Source organism: Pleurodeles waltl, chromosome 4_2 (assembly GCF_031143425.1).
Source record: "Pleurodeles waltl isolate 20211129_DDA chromosome 4_2, aPleWal1.hap1.20221129, whole genome shotgun sequence".
NCBI lineage: Eukaryota > Metazoa > Chordata > Amphibia > Caudata > Salamandridae > Pleurodeles > Pleurodeles waltl.
The window spans coordinates 48,008,371-48,029,304 of NC_090443.1; the positions used below are offsets into that span (position 1 = coordinate 48,008,371).

General features: G+C 46.4%; 1 protein-coding gene across 6 annotated transcripts in view; it reads left to right on the plus strand.

The window, feature by feature from the left end:
• PAN2 (poly(A) specific ribonuclease subunit PAN2) overlaps window positions 1–20,934 on the plus strand; it is a 415,349-nt gene that overhangs the window by 87,954 nt on the left and 306,461 nt on the right. For all 6 annotated transcript variants that reach the window (XM_069230608.1, XM_069230605.1, XM_069230604.1 and 3 more), the window contains 3 exons: window positions 2,192–2,479; window positions 3,176–3,345; window positions 15,552–15,672. In XM_069230608.1, coding sequence (XP_069086709.1) covers window positions 2,210–2,479; window positions 3,176–3,345; window positions 15,552–15,672 — 561 coding nt within the window. In that variant the 5' untranslated portion in view covers window positions 2,192–2,209. The remainder of the gene's footprint in view (window positions 1–2,191; window positions 2,480–3,175; window positions 3,346–15,551; window positions 15,673–20,934) is intronic.

Consider the following 20,934-nt stretch of genomic DNA (forward strand, 5'->3'; position numbering starts at 1 on the left):
TCCTGTAAATGTAACTGTTTATGGGGATTTTGCTGGTTCCATTGACTAGCACACTGCCAGAGTTGGCCACCCGAAGCAGTTTTAACCAACCGCATTGTCACTTACCTAAGTTTTCTTTGAAAGAGTTTCTAAGTGTCCAATTCATTTACTTTGCCGAGGCTTGTTTGGATTTGAGTGAAATTGCACTGATTTATTTCTTGTAAAATCTATCTCTCTATAATGCTCTGGTAGATCTTTTTTGTGCTAGTGTCTAACCTAAATTCTCATAAAAATACAACCTATTTTTATAAATTGTTGTTTAATTTCTTGAGTGTTGTGTTAATTTATTCTTCAGTTGTTTTGGTGCTGCTTAAATGCTTAACACTTGTTCCTCTGTGGAAGCCTTACTGCTCAGGGCCCTTGCTGCGTCTCCAGTTCTAGCTCTCTCACCAATTAGTTTCTGAATTGTCCTGTCTCCCCTTCATCCTTTAAATAGCAGGGGCCCTATATCCTGGTCTCATCTGTATTGGCCCAGCTCTGTCTCCTGTGTCGTCTGTTTTGTCTTAGCTCTGTATCATAGTTGCCTCTGTTGTCTTCCAGCATATTCTGTATGATCCCAGCCCTCTATCCCAATATCTTCATTGGCCTAGCTCTATATGCTAGCATTCTTTATATATTCTTGGCTCTTTATCTTCTAATCCCTATACTCCCCTAAATGTCTTCCAGCGTCATATCTATTGCTGTAAATGTCTCTCAGTCCCCTTCGACTATCCTAGTTTCTGCTTTCTGACTTCAGCCCCGTCTCATGATATCCTCTGTATTGCTCCAGCTCTGTTGACCCCTCTGTTTTGGGGGTCTCATAGCTTGTCCACTTGAAGGCCAAAGCCATGTGCTATAACGTCAGTCATGGAAAAGGCACTTGTGAAGTCCTATACTATCTCTGAAAGGGACAATTGGCGTCATGTACAAAGAGCACATTTGGTAAAGCAGGTGCAATTTGCGCACTGACCTTTATTGAATGCTTTTGCATTTTGCAAACCGACCTAAGTGCTAACCGGTTGGTTCACAAAGTACAGAATTGTAGTAGGTCACAATTTACCATACCTCATTAATATGCTTGAGGGGGTTTGAAATTGCGAGCCACTGCAGTTAGCTACAAGGATGGTGGCTTGCCAGAGTCAGCAGACCACCATATCTGTAATTGCAGTTATACAGCAAACTTTTTTTAAACAAATGTTAAATGCTGCCCATTTTCCTAAAATAGAAACTGGCTGCCTTTTAAAAAACAAAAATGTAAAGTTTTACAAACACTTTTTTTTATTTATTATTAAGTAGTGGTCCAGTGGACTGTTGCCTACTCATTTTTTTTTTTTAACATTCACAAAGGAGAAATTCCCATTGCGGACCCCTTCACATTTGACAATGGGTTACCACCTCCTTTGCACTGGTGCAAAAATATTGTTTTGTGTCCGAATTTTGGTTGCAAAACATTAATAAATACCACAAGAAATCAGTATTTGGTTGGAACACCCTTAACATGCCCACTCCAAATAGCGACTTCCAACGAGTAACGATTCTGAAAACCTTTGAGTCATTAAATGGATTTAATTCATTTTTATTTTTTTATTTTAAAGGGTTTAAAATGTAGTAAGCTCTGAATTGGGAGGATATGTGAGCACTAAAACTCTTTGTACACGAGGCCCTGTGTGCTCTAATAGGCTGTCTTTGTTTTTGTGGCTATTACCTCGGCCCCTGGGAAACCATGGAAGACAGCCGCTGTGGGTTGCTTCTGTTTTGTCTTAGAATCCCCACTACCCTGCTATCTTATGTTGCTTCTCAGGGTTGTGAGCCCAAAATGCGTGAATCAGCATACAAGATGCCCAGAAAGTGCCCCATCCAAGATCACACTTCCAGCTTTCAAGTATTCTGTTGTTACCATATCCATACATGCCAGCACACCTAATTCAGATCCATACTAGCCAACACACCCCATTCCGGCGGGAAACTCAAGATTTTTTTTAAAGGTAAAAACGGCTTTATTTTAGCTATCTCTCGCTTGAAATTACCTCTGCTTCACTGAAAGCTTAGGGAAAACAGTCTCCCGATTTTATTTTCAAAATCACTTTGTTTTCTAAATGTTGGCATGTACACCTATCATTGTTTGGTTGGAATGTCTAACCGATGAACGTTTTGCTTCCCCCTTACCACAAAGATCCACTTCAATGGGACCATGAATTTTGAAGCACTTGACCCCGGCCTGGCGGAGTATGGGTCGGCTCTCCATGGCGCCTTGGACCCCCATCTCAACCCCAGCCTGTTGCAGACTGCGGAGCTGGACCCGAACGGGGTGCCACTGGACGCCATGCCAGTATCGGACCCTGGACACCTCCTGGAAGGCATGTACTCGGAGCTGCACACCGCAGTGTCCGAGGTAGGGGTGCCCGTGTCTGCCTCCCACTTCGACATGCGAGAGGAGCTGCTGTGGGTCGGGAACCACGGGGTAAGTGTGCTCTGGTCTGTCACACAGTGCACTTATGACGACACTGGCCGCGGCATTGTGAGCCTGCCACAGCGCGCACGTGCGCACACACACCTCCACCAGAGTAGGCGCCATGCAAGCGACAGCAAGAGCAGTGTATCCGCTACAGCAAGGGCAGTGCAACCCACCCCACAGTTTACAGGGGTGTCGTCAGTTGGGTACAGCAGCGCGAGCATCAGTCACCCAGAGCTGTAAAAGTGCGGTAGGGGCAGCAGCATGGAAGGCTGTCACTAGCACGGGGAGGCACAGTGCGCGAGGCAGCGACGGCGAGGCGTCCCTCCCACGGAATGGGTAGTGCAGGAGGGAGTAAGAGTGCGAGCTCTCTCACAAAAGGGGACAGGTAACGCATAACAGACAGCCATGCTGTAAGCGCGCCTCACTTAGCAGTGTAGATAGCTCGCAGTGTGCCTCGCCCAGGAAGGTTAACCTACACCACAACTGCAGATGTGATAACGACCAGCCCTGAGACTGCTTTGATTTGAGACTCCTAACGAGAAGAACGTAGATATCGGGGTCTTCAGGCCAAGCAGAGTTGGGAATAAGTGGTGGCTTTAAACCCATCACAGCCACCCGGTTTTGCCACATTAGCTTTCAACTCTTACCGAAGAAAATGTCATTACTACGTTTTTGAGTAACCATGTGTTCTGCCATTTCTAGGGTCATGCCACTTCTTTTTTCGGGCCGGCTCTCGAGCGCTTCTCCTCCTTCCAGGTGAAGGCTGGTGACGACATCCGCCAAATTCAGAGCCTCGACAATGGAGTACTCTTCCTGACCAAAAACAATCTGAAGTACATGACGCGAGGTGGCCTGGCCATCTTTGATTACCTGTAAGCCCTCACTTTTACTTAGTGAGTATGGAACATGCAAGGTGTGAATGAAGTCTTGTGTGACGTTTGTGCTGCAAGGAGGTTGCTGGACAAAAGGATATCACATATATAATTTGTGTGTCGGGGAGTGGGTGGGGGAGGGGGAAATAGTTATTTCTGTATTGGACACGGACTGCTGGTGGGAGCTGGGTGATCACAGGGATGCTGCTCCAGGTTCTGGTTGCATAGCCGAGTGTGGCTTGCTAATACAATGTGTACTCCTTAGCACACCGTAGACCCCAGCCTGGCTACATCTTGGCTCTGTGTTGTGTAGGATCTCTTAGGTGTTCATTTGTTGTGACAGATAGGGTGGATACTTGTTACTTATTTGTTGTGGTTTCGGGAAGCGTTAAAGATTATACTGTTTGCGGAATGACGTCCTTTTTTTTTTTTCTTCTTTGCAGATCCCTGGTGTCATAGGAACTTATTTTTCCAACTATAATTTCTCGTAAATTCGGCCCTCTGTTATTTGTATCACAGCATCCGTTTCAGGAGCTTGATTCTGGTATTGGTTGGCAAGCTGTCGGATAGCAGGCACGTCCCTGTTACTCAAGGATGATGTAATTATTTTGGACAGTTAAAGCCTTTCAGAAGGTAGGCGAGCTAGCTGATTCGCTAGTGGCTTGATACTGCTTCAGGGCTTGAAGCATTTAAAGCAAAACAAAAACATGCACCAGGTTCAAATCTTCACCTTGAGTTGAGGACAATATGTAAATGCTCCAAGTTGTGTAAAAAAAAAAAAAAAAAAAAAAAAAGGAAAAATGCCTATCTTCTAGAAATGCTTTTTTTCCATAATATTTTATATGCAATTTCTGCAACGGCCATCCTTACAAACCCGATTTTTTTTTTTTTTTTAAAATAAAAAATGACTCTTAAGTCATGGCACTAGTCTATTCTCAAATTGTGAAAATCTGTTGTTTAATGCCGGGACCTCAAACTGCTTCTCCTGTTTGATACAGCACATCTGAGGTGGTACTCACAGGTCTACACCAAACACACACCCTTAGCGGCACAGGGGCTGCAGGGTGCAAACACAGAGCTGGATGCTCAGTGCTTTTCAATGGTGGGACCCCGTCAGTCACAAGATGCTGTAGGCTGGGTTCATGGGTCGGTTCCAGAAAACCAAAGGTTGGACAGGCAGAAGACGTGCCCGATGGACGTTGCTGGACCGCAGGTCGGATTCCCCAAGACCAGGGGGCCTTCTTGGGTGTCTGGAATCTTCGTCGGATCTGGTTGCTGTCATGGGGTCCTCTGGATTCAGGCTGCAGGCGTCGTTGTATTGGCCAGGAGGAGTCAACTTGGGGTGGGCTCTAGGTTGGAATCGCCTGGGGACTTTCTCTGGACCGGTGGGCCACCTGGACATGGACTGTGGATGTTATGTGCAGAGTGGGTAGGACTTGTAAATCCGGGACGGTTCTGGAGTCCTTTTGATTTATTCTAGAGAGGGCCACTGTCCTTGGAAGGTCTTTTTCCTTTGCTGGGCAGGCAGTCCTCTGAGGGTTTGTAGAGGTTGCTGGTCCTGCAGGATGCATCACCTTTTTGGAGCAGAAGTCTTTGCAGCTGCAGACAGGCCAGTAGGGCTGGTGCCCATTCAGTTGTCATCTGGAGTTTTCTCTGCTGGGGTTGGCTTAGCAGTCCTTTCTTCTTCTTCTTGAGGTCACCAGGAATCTGGTGAGTAAGGTTCAGGGGAGCCCCTAAATACTAGATTTAGGTTTGTTAAGGGGTTTAGAGGACAGTAGCCAATGGCTATTGTCTCTAAGGGTGGCCACACCCTTTGGGGAGGGGGACACATCCCTAACCCTGTTGGTCCCTGTCCTCCAAAACAAGATGAGGATTCTCCAAGGAGGGACGTCACTTCAGCTCTGGACACCTTAGGGGTGGTCCCAGCTGAAGTGGTCACTCCTGGTTTTTCCTAATTTTCCGGCCGTACTTGCCACCAACAGTGGGGCTTGTTCAGGGGGCGGGCATCTCCACTAGCTGGAGAGCCTTGGGGCACTGTAACAGGAGGCCTGAGCCTTTGAGGCTCACCGCTAAGTGTTATTTTCTGCAGGGGGGCAGGTGTGAAGCACCTCCACCCAGAGCATGCTTTGTTACTGGCCCTTGAGAGCACAAAGGCTTTCACCCCATGGGCTCTTAAACTTGTCTATCAGTGGCAGGCTGGACAGACTGGTCAGCCTATACTGAAAGGTTGGGCAAAATATAAGGGGCATTTGTAAGACGCCCTCTGTGTGCATTGTACAATAAATCCAACACTGGCATCAGTGTGGGTTTATTGTGCTGAGAAGTGATACCAACCTTTCCAGCCTTCATTGAAGCCATCATGGAGCTGTGGAGTTCGTAATGACAAACTCCCAGCCCATGTACTTAATATGGCCACTCTGCATTTACAATGTCTAAGAATGGATTTAGACACTGTAGGTGCATATTGCTCATGCAGCTATGCCCTTACTTATGATATACTGCACCCTGCCTTAGGGCTGTAAGGCCTGCTAGAGGGATGTCTTACCTATGCCACAGGCAGTGGTTTGTGGGCATGGCACCCTAGGAGGGGTGCCATGTTGACTTTGCCTTTTTCTCCCCACCAGCACACAGTCTGTAATGGCAGTAGGCATGTGCTTGGTGAGGGGCCCCTTATGGTGGCACAATACATGCTGCAGCCCTCAGGGACCCTTCCTGGTCACAGAGCCCTTGGTACCACTGGTACCTTTTACAAGGGACTTAGCTGTCTGGCAGTTGTGGAAAAAATGGTACAGTTCAGGGAAAAAACACTGGTGCTGGGACCTGGTTAGCAGGATCCCAGCACACAGTCAAGTTAGCATCAATACCAGGCAAAAAGTTTGGGACTGGGAGGAGGAGTAACCATGTCAAAAGGGGCACTTTCCTATCCTACAATGGTGAACAAGAGAAACAAGTTCTGGGGATTTTTATATCCATTGCTAGCATCTTTTTGGTAGCTGTTTTTTCCCTACAATCTTTCTTCTTTCAAATTGGGTAGTTTATGCCATAGCATCCATTTGTAAGTCCCGCACATCGAAAGTTTTCAGAATCTGATCCTCATAAACCTCCACAACTTGTATTTAGTTAAAAGACGTCCAGTGCACATACGCGTTCCGTGTGCTACCATCAGCATGAGATCCCTCTGTACCTATCCAGAGCAAGAGCGTTACAATTCGACAATGACGGAAAAACAGTCTGGGTTAAAGTCTTTGTCCTTGGGAATTGTGGGTTTTGGGGAGGGATTGCGAGTCACCTCAACCCCAAAACTTTTACTTGGAAGAAAAATAACTTGTAACTTCCATGCCCTATACTAAGCCACAGCAGTGTACAAATCAAATGAATAAAACACTGCAAGCTGCAAAACAATAGCTGCAGGGAAGTATCCTTTTTAGGTCTTGTACAGACAGTGCTGTCTCTTTGAGACATTCTGTTTACTTACAGTGTAGTAGGCAACAGCCCACCAATAGCTTACATTGGTTAGCTACATCGTTGTTCTCATTTGCTTCTTTTCTATTTGTCACGGCATGCATGTGTCATGCCGTCCGTGTTCTTCCCACCCCTGTAGCCATACTTGTGCTTTCAGGCCTGTCTGTTAGTTCACCCCCCCCCCCCTCCACTTCTTCCCCATCCCTGTTTTATCTTCCACCACGTCCACGTTTAATCTCCCTTCACCTGCCCTTGGTTTTTCTCCTCCATCCGCCAATACCCTTTTCTTGCACCGCCCCACTGGGAAGTGGCAGACATTTCAGGGCCAGCATATCTGCCAGGCTTTATTTCCTTCCCCCAGTAGCAGCTCCCTCACAGGCAGGTACTGGCAGGGCTCGATTTACATTTAATGGCTTGCCTATCCCAGAGACATGTGGTCACACCTCAGTCTTCTGATGGCCTTGCATCCTGTGCTGGCTGCCCCCCCGGCATCGGAGAATTATCGTCTTGTTGGGAAACCCAGCAGCAGTTCAGTGCCATGTGTGAAGGAAGCTTCAAATGTACTTTTCTGTGGTAAACAGATGCATCTCTTACACAAAGCAATATTTTTTTTCATCTCGAACAGGCTTTTTAGAAGTATTTCATTAGTGACTCTAAATGCAAGACAAGCCTGTTTACGTTGCGCATGCTTGATCAGGATGTGCCATGTTATTTTTCATTTAGTGACCTCTACAAACTGAATGGGCCAGTAAGGGGGCAGCAGAGAACCAGGTTTCGCTCACCAAGGGGCAGTGTCCAAGTTGTGCCCGTAGTTCCATAGGGTATTCTTCCCGTGAAACAAGGCTGCCTGAAAATGTCTGAGAATTTCACAGAAATTTACCATCGATGTCAGAGTGCCAAAATTGGCGTAGATTAATGTAATTTATTTTTTTATTTTCAGGTCACCGATCCATCATGGCCTTAAAGATTGCATTGAATATTTAAGCTGTAAATGACAAAAAATAAATCTGTATTTCAGTATTCAGTGGATCATATATAGGCAGTCACTCTGCTACCCACAACTCCCGCACTTGTCTCACTCTAGTACCTTACATTTCCAATGTTTACCCCGCCACTGGCTTTCAAAACAAACCAAACACTGCACAACTTTCACCCTGCCGTAAGGCATCCCCAGGTGTGTGGCTTTCCATTTGCACATCGCCTTACTAGGTGTGCTTACCGTAAATTTTGGTAAAACCTCCTTTAATTACCGCCTCCGCTCACGTCTCCGGGCATCTCCCTCACTATCTCTTTTTTGTAATTTTTTTTTTTATGCGCAGCCGGACTGTGCCGTTCCTGCAGCCAGGTTTGCCCAGAAGATTTCCATTCCTTCCGATAGGTGCATACCGTCCGGTGCGTACAACTCCGGGCATCTGTGGTGGCTCAAGCAGTGGCGTATGCTCTCCAGCCCGTTTGCTTTGCAGTACTTGCAGACTGCAGTGTTCAACTTCCTCCTGGAGTTGTCCACCGCCTTACTTGAAATGGCCCCTCGCTAATTGATCCTGGGGATTATTTCTGACCAGATGATGGTGGTGTTGCCGCACAGCCGTGTTATTTCCGTCAAACTCTGTTTAATCTCGTTCAGAAGGATCTTCCTCCCCACCGTGGCCAATATCTTTACCCCCCAGGTGTATGATTATTATGTCTGGTTGTCTCTGAGCTGTCTCTAATAACCCCGCAATGTCTGTGAAAGCTGGGCCCACTTCATGCCGGGAAATCTCAAGCATCGGATGTTTCTCCACGTTAGGTCTCTCCTCACCTTATTGACGTTCTGATTCCACCATGCCTGTAATCTAGAAATGAAGGCGTGCCCAACCACCCATACTGTCCTGAGTGGCGCACCTGTCAATGTAATCAGACAAATTTGGTCAAGAGAAACCCGGGGTGGCAAGGGCCATTTACATTAAATGTGGCCATACGTAACTTTTGTATGCTTTAGAGCGCCACCTACCCACTGCTTTGATGGCGTTCTCTTATAACCCAAAATCTGCTGCCATTGTGGCTGCCCCTTTGTGAAAAGAGTGTGAACCAAAAACTGCTGGTGCCAAGCCTCCTTGCCTAAATGCTTTGCGCATGACCGCTGAGAACTGGTATTTGCTCAACCAATACCCATTGCTGTGCATAAATAGGGGCCCGGCGATCCAGGGCACGTTGTCAGGTAGTCTTTTTAGGCTACAGACCGGACAATACGTTGGTTTTTTTATGCAGCTGAGCTGAATCTAAGTGCCCCTGCCCTGCTGATCTGTTTTTGACTTCCTTAGTAGAAAACGCACCCTGTCTGTCTCCAGTCTGCAATCTTCAGCCTGGAGGCAACTGCTGCTGCCCATTCTCTTAGCTGAGGCTACTATTTCGCTTACGTGAAAAGCCCCAAAGAAAGCTGTAGTAAAAACTTCTCTGAATAGACCTATCTCATACGGGTTATCTGCCACTGTCTCCAATGCGTCTATCAGCAGTGTCAGCTTATTGAAATTTATGGGGTGTCTGTTGTCCTGTCTTGGTCCCTCGAGCTGTTTCCAGCCCCTCATGGCTGTTCTAATGTAGTGTGAGGCTGTGGGATATATGCCCGTCTGTATGTTTGAAAAATGAGCCACCGCTGCCAGGTTGGCCTGTGCCCAGGACTTCGTCTTCCCCTACTGGTAGGCCCATTTGATAAAGCGTTCCACTGCCGGTCTAGTCGCCTCTGGATCCCTGAGCAACTTTAACCCTCCTATTTCCATCAGTTAGCTGGTGTATTTGGAGTACCTTATGTGTCTCTGGCTTAAGCGCATTGTGAACTAATATAGACAGGTCCGCTCCGCCAGCTCCCACAGACCTTTCTGAAAAGGTGTCATCGCTCATTTCGCCTCTGGGGCTAGCTTCCTGAATCTGTCCATCTGGGAAAAAGAGCATCTGCCCCTGAATTTTTAATGCCCTGGACATGTCTTGCCCTGACATCCAGGTTCCCCTCGAGTTGAAGGCTGACCAATCGCCTCAAAAGTCTGGGCGTGTCAGGGCAGGATGCCGATCCCTTGTTTATGGCTAATACCACTCCTAGGTTGTCTGATCATATTGTTAGTTTCATGTTCTGCAGTTTATCTTTCCAGACTGTCAGGGCTACCACTATGAGAAACCGCTCCAAAAATGTGATGTTCCTAGAGATTCCTAGCTCGTGCCACCTGTCTGTCCATTTGCCTGCGCACCACTCTTTGCCCAACAGTGCCCCGAACCTACGGCCGCCTGCGGCATCTGTGAACAATGCTATCTCATTGGCTGATATCCAGACCTCTCTCCAAATAAGCAGACCATTAAATTGGTCCAGAAAGGAGTCCCATGTGGCCAAATCGCTCTTTACTCCTGATCCTAGCTTGAAGTGGTGTTTTTTCGCGCAAACCTGATGTCAATCTGCATAAACGCCTTGCAAAAATTCGCCCCGCTGGGATAACCCTGGTTGCGAAATTCAGTTTGCCAACCATCCTTTGTAGTTCCCCAAGGGTTGCTTTCTGCTTCCCTCGCAAGGACCTAATCTCTTCCCTTAACTTGGACACATTGGCCCCCGGGACCCTGGATGTGATGTTCCCGCGATTGAATCAAGTTCGATGCCCAAGAAAACAAGTGTTGTCGCTGGGCCTACCGTCTTTTCTGCTGCCAAGAGGACACCTAGTTCTTCTGCTAGATTTTGAAAGGACCTCAGTAAACTGGCGCATTCGCTTGTGCCTGCTTTACCCACAAATAAGAAATCATCCAGGTAATGCATCTTTCCCCCAGATTGATGTTTTTTATGCAGTGCTCATTCCAAAAATGTACTGAACTGCTCGAAATATGCACATGAGATGGAGCAGCCCATGGGCATAGCTTTCTCGACATACACTTCCCCTTTGTGTTGGAAACCTAATAGGTAAAAGCTGTCTGGATGTACTGGTAATGAGTGGAAAGCTGACTCAATATCCGCCTTTGCCATTAAGGCCCCTCTGCCTGCTGGCTTTAGCATGTCAATGGCATCATCTACGGTGGCGTACCCTACCGAACATGATTCAGAGGGGATACCATCATTTACTGATGCACCTTCTGGAAATGATAAATGGTGTATGAGCCTGTATTGTCCTTCTTTCTTTGGCATCACACCTAGTGGTGAAATCATTAAGTCTTTGTGGGGGCGGGGGGTTTATTAGTGGGTCTTCGGTGCAACCCAGTCTCAACTCTCTCTATTTTTTGCTGAACCACCCCTGGGTGTTCTATGGCCGATTTTTAGGTTTCTGCTCGTAGTCCCCACTATTTGGCCTATCACAGGAATCCTGAAACCTTCCTCAAATCCTTTCACTAATAGTTTTGCTTCCCTTTTGTTGTAGTACTCATTGGCTAGCTTTCTCAGAAAATGTGTGTTAATTGGGGATCTAGCTAATTTATTATTTCTCCAGATCCCGGCCTGCGCCTGTGATGGAAAAACTGTCTTTAATGCTTCTTTTTCTTTTCTATTTTGTCTGATTGGTGTTTGCATTTCCTGCACGCTGCTGCTGGGTGATCCCCCCCCCTGCATGACAAACAACTGTGCCTGTATTTACAGTTCTGTCCCCATGTGCAGTCATCTGTTTCGAATTTCCAACAGACTGCCTGCGATCCCTTATCCCCTTGGCCCTTACCACTGTGCCATGGCTTGAATCTGTGAAATGATTTGAGGTTCTCATGCTTTCCTTTATAGTACGTGTTCCGAAAGGGCTGTTCCCCCCTCCCTACCCCCCCCCCCCCCCCTCTTTCACCGGATCTAACATCTTTGGCTACCATCATTTTATGTATGTACCTAGACACGTCCTCCTCGTTCCACTCCATCTCTGGGTGGGCCTGCATTTTCAACCTGAAACTTTTATCGTATTCTAGCCATGCATCCCCAGGGAATTGGCGGTGTGCCTCATGTATTTTTGACTCCTATAACCAGAGGTCTGCTGCGCAGCGTGGGAATTTCTCTATTACACAAGCCATAATCCTGAAAGCATCCAACCAATTTTCAAAGTTCCTCTCTTTCCTGACTTTCTTTGCCACCTATCTGTCCTCATCACACACGGTGAGGTCCAAACCCTCTATCTGAATTTCTAGGAGGGAAAAAATGTCTATGAATTCCTTCTGCCATATTCTTTCTTTTACTGTTAATGGGATTGCGTTTGCCAGGCCTGCAGACCCTGTTGTCATAGCAGGGGGCCCTAATGAGGGTCTGACGTAAGCCTGAGGTGAGTGCCCCACTGACCTAATGAGGTCCTTTTCCTTGCCCCAGGCCGGCGTGGGGTCCCCTGCAGCTGCCCGTTCGCTCCTGACTTCCTGTGCTTCTGGGCCTTCCCCCCTTACGAAGGTTCGCCTGGTTTCCCCCCTTTCTCTACGCATTCTTGACTCTGCCCTGCACCCCTGCCCTTAAATAACAATGGTGCAAAAGACTTTAAACACTATTTGATTATTGCGCTTATATGCTCACCCTCTGTTGGTTTCAACAAACTGCTGCTTTCGGGTGCTTCCACTATTGCTGGTGTCGAGGTAGGCCGGTTTGCCCCCCTTGACCTTTTAGCTACCTTCTTTGCTGGTTTCCCTTCTGTTCTCTGCCGCTTGCTTGCTTTGTGTGGGATCCCTCTTGGACCTTGGGCCACTGGCGTCTATTGTGGTAAGATTTTGATCTGAAACCTGTGAGACATCTTCCTCAGCAACTCTCTCCTCCATCTTTGTGCGTAGCCAATCCTTGCCACGCCTCAATGCCTCAGCCCTTATATGTGCCAGCATCTTCTCCAGATCGTCTTGGTGGTCGCCTACGTCCACTTCTTCCATGCTGGATCTGTTCTAAGTCCTCTGCTGTAATGTATATGTATTCCCAAATATTATTATCTCAATATATAGTGTTTTTTAAAACATTTTTAAAAAAGAAATTGGTTGCCTGGTCTGTGAAATTAAAAAGACCCCTTCCGGAGAGTCTCTGAAATACCTTTCACAAACGTGCACAAATAAACTTCCCAGTAAAAAAAATTGTCGGTGCCGTGCGAGCCTGTGTCTTCAAATGATTCCCGGAAGGGTGGTGGCCCCGCCTCCCGACAACATAAGAGCTGTGCGATGTTGCAGGAAATCGAAGAACAACCCCTGTGGAGTTGTGTCCCTCAAATAGGTGGTCATCCACTCCGGGCGCAACGGCACGATTTACTTGCCGTGTATAAAATCAAATAGTCCACCCCTATGGAGTCGCGTCGCCGCACTGGCGGTCCTCCTTGGGGGGGGGGGGGAAAGTCATCTGAGTGGAGCAAGTGTACTGCCGCTGAGCGCACCCCTCAATCGGCAGCATGTCTCCACGACGAAGGAAAAAAAACTCCGTCCGTCAACAGTGCTAAGTGGTGAATCCTGGTCTCTGCGGAGCATACCCAGCACACAAACCCTGTGGTCGCGTCGCCCAGATGGGTGGTCCCACGCACAAAGCCCAAAAACAAGGTAGCAGCTCCCAGGGGCAGGAGCTGCTCGTTAGCCCTGGCGGAGGTCCTGACAACGCTCAGGGGAGAGCCGCAAGATAACAGTGCGTGGGGGCCCTGCTCGCCCAAAAAAGCCGGCGCAGAGTTGTGTCACCTGGCCGGGCGGTCCTCTACCGAAAGAAGCCGAGCAGAAGTATTGCGAAGGTAGGACCCAGTCTCCTTTTTTATCCCTCGGTCTTGCTTGCACGCAGTCCTGGGTTGTCTGTTTGCCCCTCCAAGGGACAGCGCACATTGAAATGCAAACTCCACTCTGCACAGGGACCGAAATTTCCTGAGGCTGTTGACGACGATAAATTATCCGGCAATTTCTACTTGAATGTTTGAGTTGATGCTGTGTTAATCATTTGAAAACAATACCCCCAGGGTGATTTCTGAAACCATTGAGGGTTCACACAGTGCGCCCTGTGAGGGATGTGGCATGGTGGTGGAGACGTGTCCAGGTAATCCATAACAAATTTTCAATGTGAACACAAGCATTGGAAAAGTCATATGTTGCAGATCGGCATGGCGTACAAATTAACTTATATATGATAGATAGATATATCTATCTATCTATCTATCTATCTTGTACATGCTTTTTTTTCCCAAAACTTCCTGCGTCATAGCAGTTTTTTTTTACTTTTATAGCTTTTTTTAAATTACTTTGTCATGCTGTACAGCAGCCATGCTGCTCTACAACATTGCTAAAAGACATAGCTCTTGCATTGGCAAGACCTATTGGCTTTGCCAATGCTTGTTGTTATTGTGATTGTGTTAGTTTATACATAAGGTTTCTCCAGTGCCAATGGTCAGGAAGATACAGGTTTTTTTTTTGTTTTGTTTTTTAACCAAAGGGATTTGGCAAGGGCTATCATTCACTTCAGAGATTGAGCTTGGCCGAATATAACATACGTTTCACACACAATAATGGCATGCAAAAGTTCTGTGTTAAACAGCTACAGAAACAGTTTCTGGTCCCACAACTATGTGGCAGGGCCACATATAAGTTGGGAATGAGAAAGTGTGTATGAGCAAAGAACAGCTGACTCACAATAAAGAGAACTTTGACTTTTGTATGGAGACTGTTTTTTGCAAGCTAACATCAACCTTTCTGGACTGCTCTGGTCCCATCCGCAGACAGCTACATTTGTGGTTCTGCAAGTTCTTATCCATAGTATGGGTTAGCCTAATAGAGCAAGCATACTCGTAAAGGTGCTTGTTGAGGAAGTCCTTTTAACCTAGAAGTTCTGTCTACGTATTTTAAGTAAACATTACCAAGCACTTCTGACAGCAAGAGAATTAGAAGTCCCACAGTTAGTAGCACCCAAGATGTAATGTTTCTTGGCATGTCAGACTTCATTTTTTGCTGGACCAGGATCATCCTTTTAGTATCTAACTTAGCATTTTATGGCCGTTGGTATTTGACAAGTTGTTGGCAGGTCTGAATAGGCTTCCCAAAAGTTGGGCGTCACAGTTGGTAGTAAAGGATTATACAAGTCAGATGAGGAGCTTCAGAGCATGGTGTTTTCACAACTGTTGGGCGTGACATCAATGCCATTCTTGCCTTCATTGTAAGGCGAAAAATGCACCACCTAACCCTTTTGCTTTGCGCCTACAATGCCAGGAGAGAGATGCAAAAGTAGAGGAGTGAAAGTGATTTATATATGTGCTCTGTAGAAGACTAGTGATATTATCACAGTGCGTAACAATGTGGCTCAGTTACTTTGCAAGTAGGGGAACCAGGTTTACAATTGGGAGGGGAAGTGGGAGGGACTGCTGATACATGCATACCCCAAAGAGGCCTGTGGTACGGAGCACAATGAGGAACAAAGCCACTATTTGATAGAAGCTAAACTCCAACATATCTGTTCACCAAGTGTGCAAAAATAAACACTATCACTAATATCAATATTGGAAGACTGCCAGTTAAGCCCCCAACACCCATTCCCAAAGATACAGTGGGGCTACAAACAGAATAACAATACAAGAATAGGGAGTGTGTATTTTTAATTATATATTGTTGAATGATTTGTCTGTATAGTAAAGGTTTTGTAAACATTCATTGTAAAATGTAATAAACAAATAGATGGATGGTGCATTGGTGTAGGGCCGACTGTCAAACTGGATTCTATTAAAAATATTAATGTGTGCTGCATAGGTTAGCTCTATGAGAACATGACTTATCCACTTGTCTCTATAAAGGTAATGTTTGTTATGCTCCCGAAAAGTTTGTGTATAAAAAAATTATTTCCTTCTCAGCATGGATGAAGGCTCGGACATGCACAGTTTGCTGCTCACCGATAATGACACGCTGCTTATGGGGGGCATGCAGGACCACATCACAGAAATTGACCTAAACACTGTTCAGGAGACCCAGAAGGTAAAACCCTTGATTGGAAGCGAAATGTCTGTGTCAAAGTTAAAATAAATTAACAGATGGAGACCCATGAGAAGAGAACCTGCACACCCCTTCCTAACATATTACATGTTTACACAGCAAATGCCTAGATCTTATAAATGGGGGTCTCTAGTGCCATTTTAGATCTCACAGGTATTAAAAGATATTTAGAAAGGTTGCCTCGCCCAAAACTTGCTAGTGCATGCTTCATCATTGGCAACCTATTTACACCAAAGGTAGGTGAATACCACCCTGGCAGACTCAAGTGGTAATGGGAAAACCTAAATACTTTGTTAATGGATTCCAGCAAGAAGCATATGTTTAGTAAGAACATCTTAGTGTATACCCTCAGGGACTTCCCTTTATTCAGTGGGTATCATATATATATATAATTTAAAAGAAGGCTGTTTTGGATATTTGATAATCAATGGGTCATCCACCCAGAAGGGTTGCCAGCATGTTTCGGCCAAGTAAAAAAGCCCATAGGGGTCTACGATCTTCTTCAAAGCTCCTTTAATCCCTGCATGTTATTGATCCATACCATGAGTATTATAAGGCATAAGGCTCTCATATTTGTTTCTATCCTTTCTCTTGTACCCTGTTTCAAGCCGGTTGAATGTTTACTGGTCATCCGGGGGATGAAGCGGAGGGGGAATCTATCCTGTGGTCATAGATTTGGCCAAGTCATTTGTGCTGCCATCAAATGAATGTTTGGTGACTGACAGACGAGAGGGGTAAGAATAAGGTTCACTGCAGCATGATTCCGTTGATGAGTGTGCCACTACAGGGAAGTGTAGGAAGCTGGCTCTTTATATAGTGGACCAAAACGAGTCCAAGCAATCCCAAGAGGTATCACTGAGGCACAAATGACATCCCAAATGCTCTTTTTGGGTAGAGTGGTCGAGCAGTTGGGTATATCAGATAGTTATGCTAAGCATGTAAGGCACACACTCCTACAGTAAGTGAGACACACAATTTAGAAATCTAACAACAATTTATAAAATTAACACAAACTTTTATATAAACTTTGATACCAAGATAATCCGGTGAGTACTTAACGAGTTAGGAATTTTTAGATTTTTAATAGTTGACGCAGTGCATTTTTCAGATGTGCTAATTTTATCCTATTGAGGAGGAGCAAGCACGGTGTAAAAGTATAGTACAGTGACCTGCAGGACCAATCTCCTGGACTTAGGGTAAGTATATGGGGCAAGGTCCAAGGCCACACCAGCCGGTCACATGGGGCGGCCGGGTGGAGGTGTGCAGTTAAATGTTGGGTGCCCCGTGTAAGTCTATGTGGCTTAGTAAGTTTACAAAGTCGCTGCTCTGATGGATTGGAATAACAGTCCAGGGGAAGGTTCAGTAGGGCTCGACCCTTGAGGTCCTCGGGCATGTGGGTACCATTGGTCCACTTCTCAGGCTGTTGGGTGCGGGTGCAGTGGTACCTTCTGGTGTCTGGGTCGGTGCTTGAGTTCCTTGCAGTTGCAAGGGGGCCCACAGAAAAAGCCTGAAGGCATGTACTGGGGGTCCAGTCCAACCAAGCCAGCCAGTGGGCTCAGGTGTCACGAGTCTGGGAGACATGGGGAGACCCTTGGTTCTCTTCTCCTCGGTCTGGGGCGAACAGGTGCAGGGGTGTCTAGAGGCATTGGGTCTTTGTCTTGAGGTCACTCGCTGTTGCTGGGGGGAGGGAAGGCTGCAGAATGACGTTGCAGACGCCTTCAGGAAGTCTGCAGAGGGCAAACTCAGGGTGGGTCATGTCCCTGGAGGACCCGGGGACCATGCTATCACCGTTGGCCCACTTCAGCTCGGGCTATGCAGCTCGAGTGTAGTGGTGATGTCCAGTGTCAGGTTTTTGGTGGTCTCAGCCCTCACACTTCTTTCTTGGGTGTCTGGAGAGAGAACAGATGATTGACAGGACACTGAACTGCAAACATTCACTACCTAGTCACAAACATCTGGGTTTAATCCATCATTTTTTTGCCCACCACGCCGCCCCAGTTTAGACCCAGTCATATACAAATCAATCTTGACCCTGCTCCCCATAGGGAAAGTCCAGGCCCAACTACAGGGCCAGGTCCTCCCTGGACCAGAAACAAGCATCCTTGGACCGGTTTCAGGGTATTACCGCTCATCAGCCAGGCTAGCTTGAATCCAGTGGTGTAGTAAGCACATGACCCACGCCTGGACATACCATTCCCACTTAGAGTGACAAAGGCAAAAATAACAGATGATGGACGGAATGCTGGACAATGTAAACATTCACCCCCAGTCACAAAGATCTGGGTTTAATTCTTTGTTTTGTTTGCCCACCCATGCCACCCCAGTTTGCAGGGGAGCAGCTTCTCTACTCCAGGGAGTTCTTCTTGGCGATTTGCTAAGCACTGGCAGCTCTTCCAGTTTCTTGGAGGCTGCAGCAGCAGGACAGGTAAGTTGCTCCCAGAGGGTCAGGTGAAGCAGGCACCCTGGCAGTGTTGGTGCCAAGTCAGACATGCTCCTCAGTTCTCGGATTCAGTAGGTGTCTTGTTCACTCCTTCTTTTGGGTCCAGCGAAGATCTGCGGCTGTGGTATCAGGGGGTCCCCTAAATACTCAATTTAAGGGTTAAGGGGAGTGAAGGGTAGTAGCCAATGGCCTACTTCCCCTTGGGGTTACAACACCTCCTAGACGACCACTTCCATGCTTTAGTGGGCATCACCCTTTCCCAGAATTCCTGAATTCCTTCACACACAAGATGGCGGAATTTCTAAAGCTGTGGGCATTTTAGGCTGCCCACCCTAGAAGTGAGTCCAGCCTGGAAAGGCAAAAAAAAAAAGCGCACACATCCACATGAAAATAATTTGCAGAAAAGATATTTAAATTAAGCAAATTATTATTTTGCCAAAGAATTAATAAACCTCAAACTTCTCTCTTCTGGATAGTATTTGACAGCAATCTGTCACGATACCAGTACTTGACATGTTGTAAATATTTATTAAACAGTTTAAAAATCAGACCAAGGCGGTTATAAAAAGTTTTTGAATCATTTAGAAAAAAAACATTTGTGCTCCCCATGTGCAAAACAAAACCACCACGAAAAGAAAATCAAGAGTACATTAATATTTGTTTACATAGTTTAGTGGGTGTATCTGACAATCCAGACAGCCTTCCTGTTTTTTTAACCAATTATATAAATAAGTTCATAATTCACTTCAAAGGAAGAGCAAGAGGTCTGTCTTTTAAGCTGTTGATGAAGTTTCGACCCTTATTATGGATGTAAGTCTCATCAGGGCCAAAAGTAACCTGGGGAATGGCCGCAATATGAAGCAAAATAGTGGAAAATCACAATGTCTCAGCAGCTAGAGGAGGCCTTAACCAGGTCAGATGCAGCTATCTCTGGGAATTCGCTGATCCCCAGATAAGGATTGGCATGGCTGCAAAAAAAGTCGGTCCTTTCAAAAGGATCCTTGTCTGATCCCGGTCTGATCCTTGTCTCTTTTTGTCATTTAACCCAAATTCATGTGAACATTTGGGTGTGCTATTGTTTATAAAGATGATCAGCCTGGAAAGGCAGCACGCCTCCTGCATAGCTCATTTTCCTGCCTGTCCAGGTACTAGATGGGCCCGCGGGCAGGGGAGTTGGCATCTCCGTCTGAGAGAGGCCATATCCACATATCAAAGGCAGAGGGCTACTTTGCAACTTCTTGTCTTGGAATGCAGATCATCCTGCGGGGAGGGGTGTGCAACACCCCCACCTGAGCAGGCTTTGTTTCTGACCTCTGGAGAGCCAAGGCTTTCACACGTGGAGGTCAGTTTCCTGACTGTTGGTGGTAAACTGGCTAGAACTGGTCAGTGAGCTCACCAGCAGTTGGTAGGTTTTCAACTGGCACTTCTAAGGTGTCCTCTGGGTGCATGTATTAATAAATCTACCACTGGAATCAATTAGGGTTTATTAATACCAGATGTTTGGATACTAAACATCCCTAGCTTCTATGAAGCCATCAAGTAGCTGGGGAACTCGTATTGACCAATGTCCAGCACATGCATTTAAAATAGCTTCCCTGTTCACTTACTATGAATCGACAGACATAGCAGGGGCATATCTGCTCTTGCAGACAAGCCCTCACATGTAATATAATGCAGTTTGCCTTAAGGCTGTAAGGCCTGCTGTAGGAGTGACTTCGAAATATTACCTGCAATGTTTAGGGGACGTGGCACACAGGCTATCATGTAATTCTTTTCACTTTTAGGGAGCACCTTCTTACGCAGCCTACAATGGCAGTCTGCATGAGTTTTGTGCTGGTGTAGGAAGATGGCTCTTTATATGATATATCAAAACGAGATTTATGGTGCAGAGTCAATGGGTTTAATAGTGGAAACAGGCTTACTTTAGCAATCCCAAGATGCTCTTTTAGGGGGTAGTGTGGTCAAGCAGCCTTAGGCTTATCAGAGAGGAGTGTTAGACATCTGCAAATACACACTGTCAATAAATGAGACACATGAGTCCATGAGATCCACAACAATTTACAGAAATAACAATTATCTATATATATGTTTTGGCACCAGAATCAATATGATCAGGCAAGTACATTTTGCAAGAGAAATCATTAGTTTTAAAAAGTAGTCACTTAGTGCAATTTCTGGCAGCTGCAATGCTATGGGGGAAAAAACAAAGTTGAAAATAGATACAGTACAGCGACTTACAAGGCCATTTTTCTGGGCTTTAGGTAAGTATTGGGCGAGGGTCAGGACCACACCAACAGTTCACACCGGGTGGCCAGGGGCAGCCTGGTGCAGAGGTGTAGTATGCCATTGGGTGCCTAATGTTACCCTATAGGGATTGATCTGGTCAAAAAGATGCTGCAGGTGAGGACTCGTGATTCAGTCGGGAGGAACCAACAAATTGGTTCCAATCTTGAGGTGTCGGTAGATGAGGAGATACCTTCAGTCCTCTTCTCCATGGGCGACTGGTGCAGAGGTGGCCTTGAGGCGTTTGGTTTTTCTCCACCGGAGCACCCGCGGTTGATGGGGCCGTGTAACAGAGGCTGTGGGTGACCTCAGAGGGTCTACAATGGGCAAATCCAAGGTGGACTTCGTCTCTGGAGGGTTTGGAGAGCCGCTTCAACTTGGAAAGTGCGGCACAGGTGCAGTGGTGCTTTCCAATGTCAGGTTTTCTGTGGTCCAGAGTTTTTGCAGTTGTCTTGGAGTGTCTGCAAGATGCAACGAAGCAGCTCCTCTGCTTCACAGGAGCTCCTGTCTTTGTTGAAGGC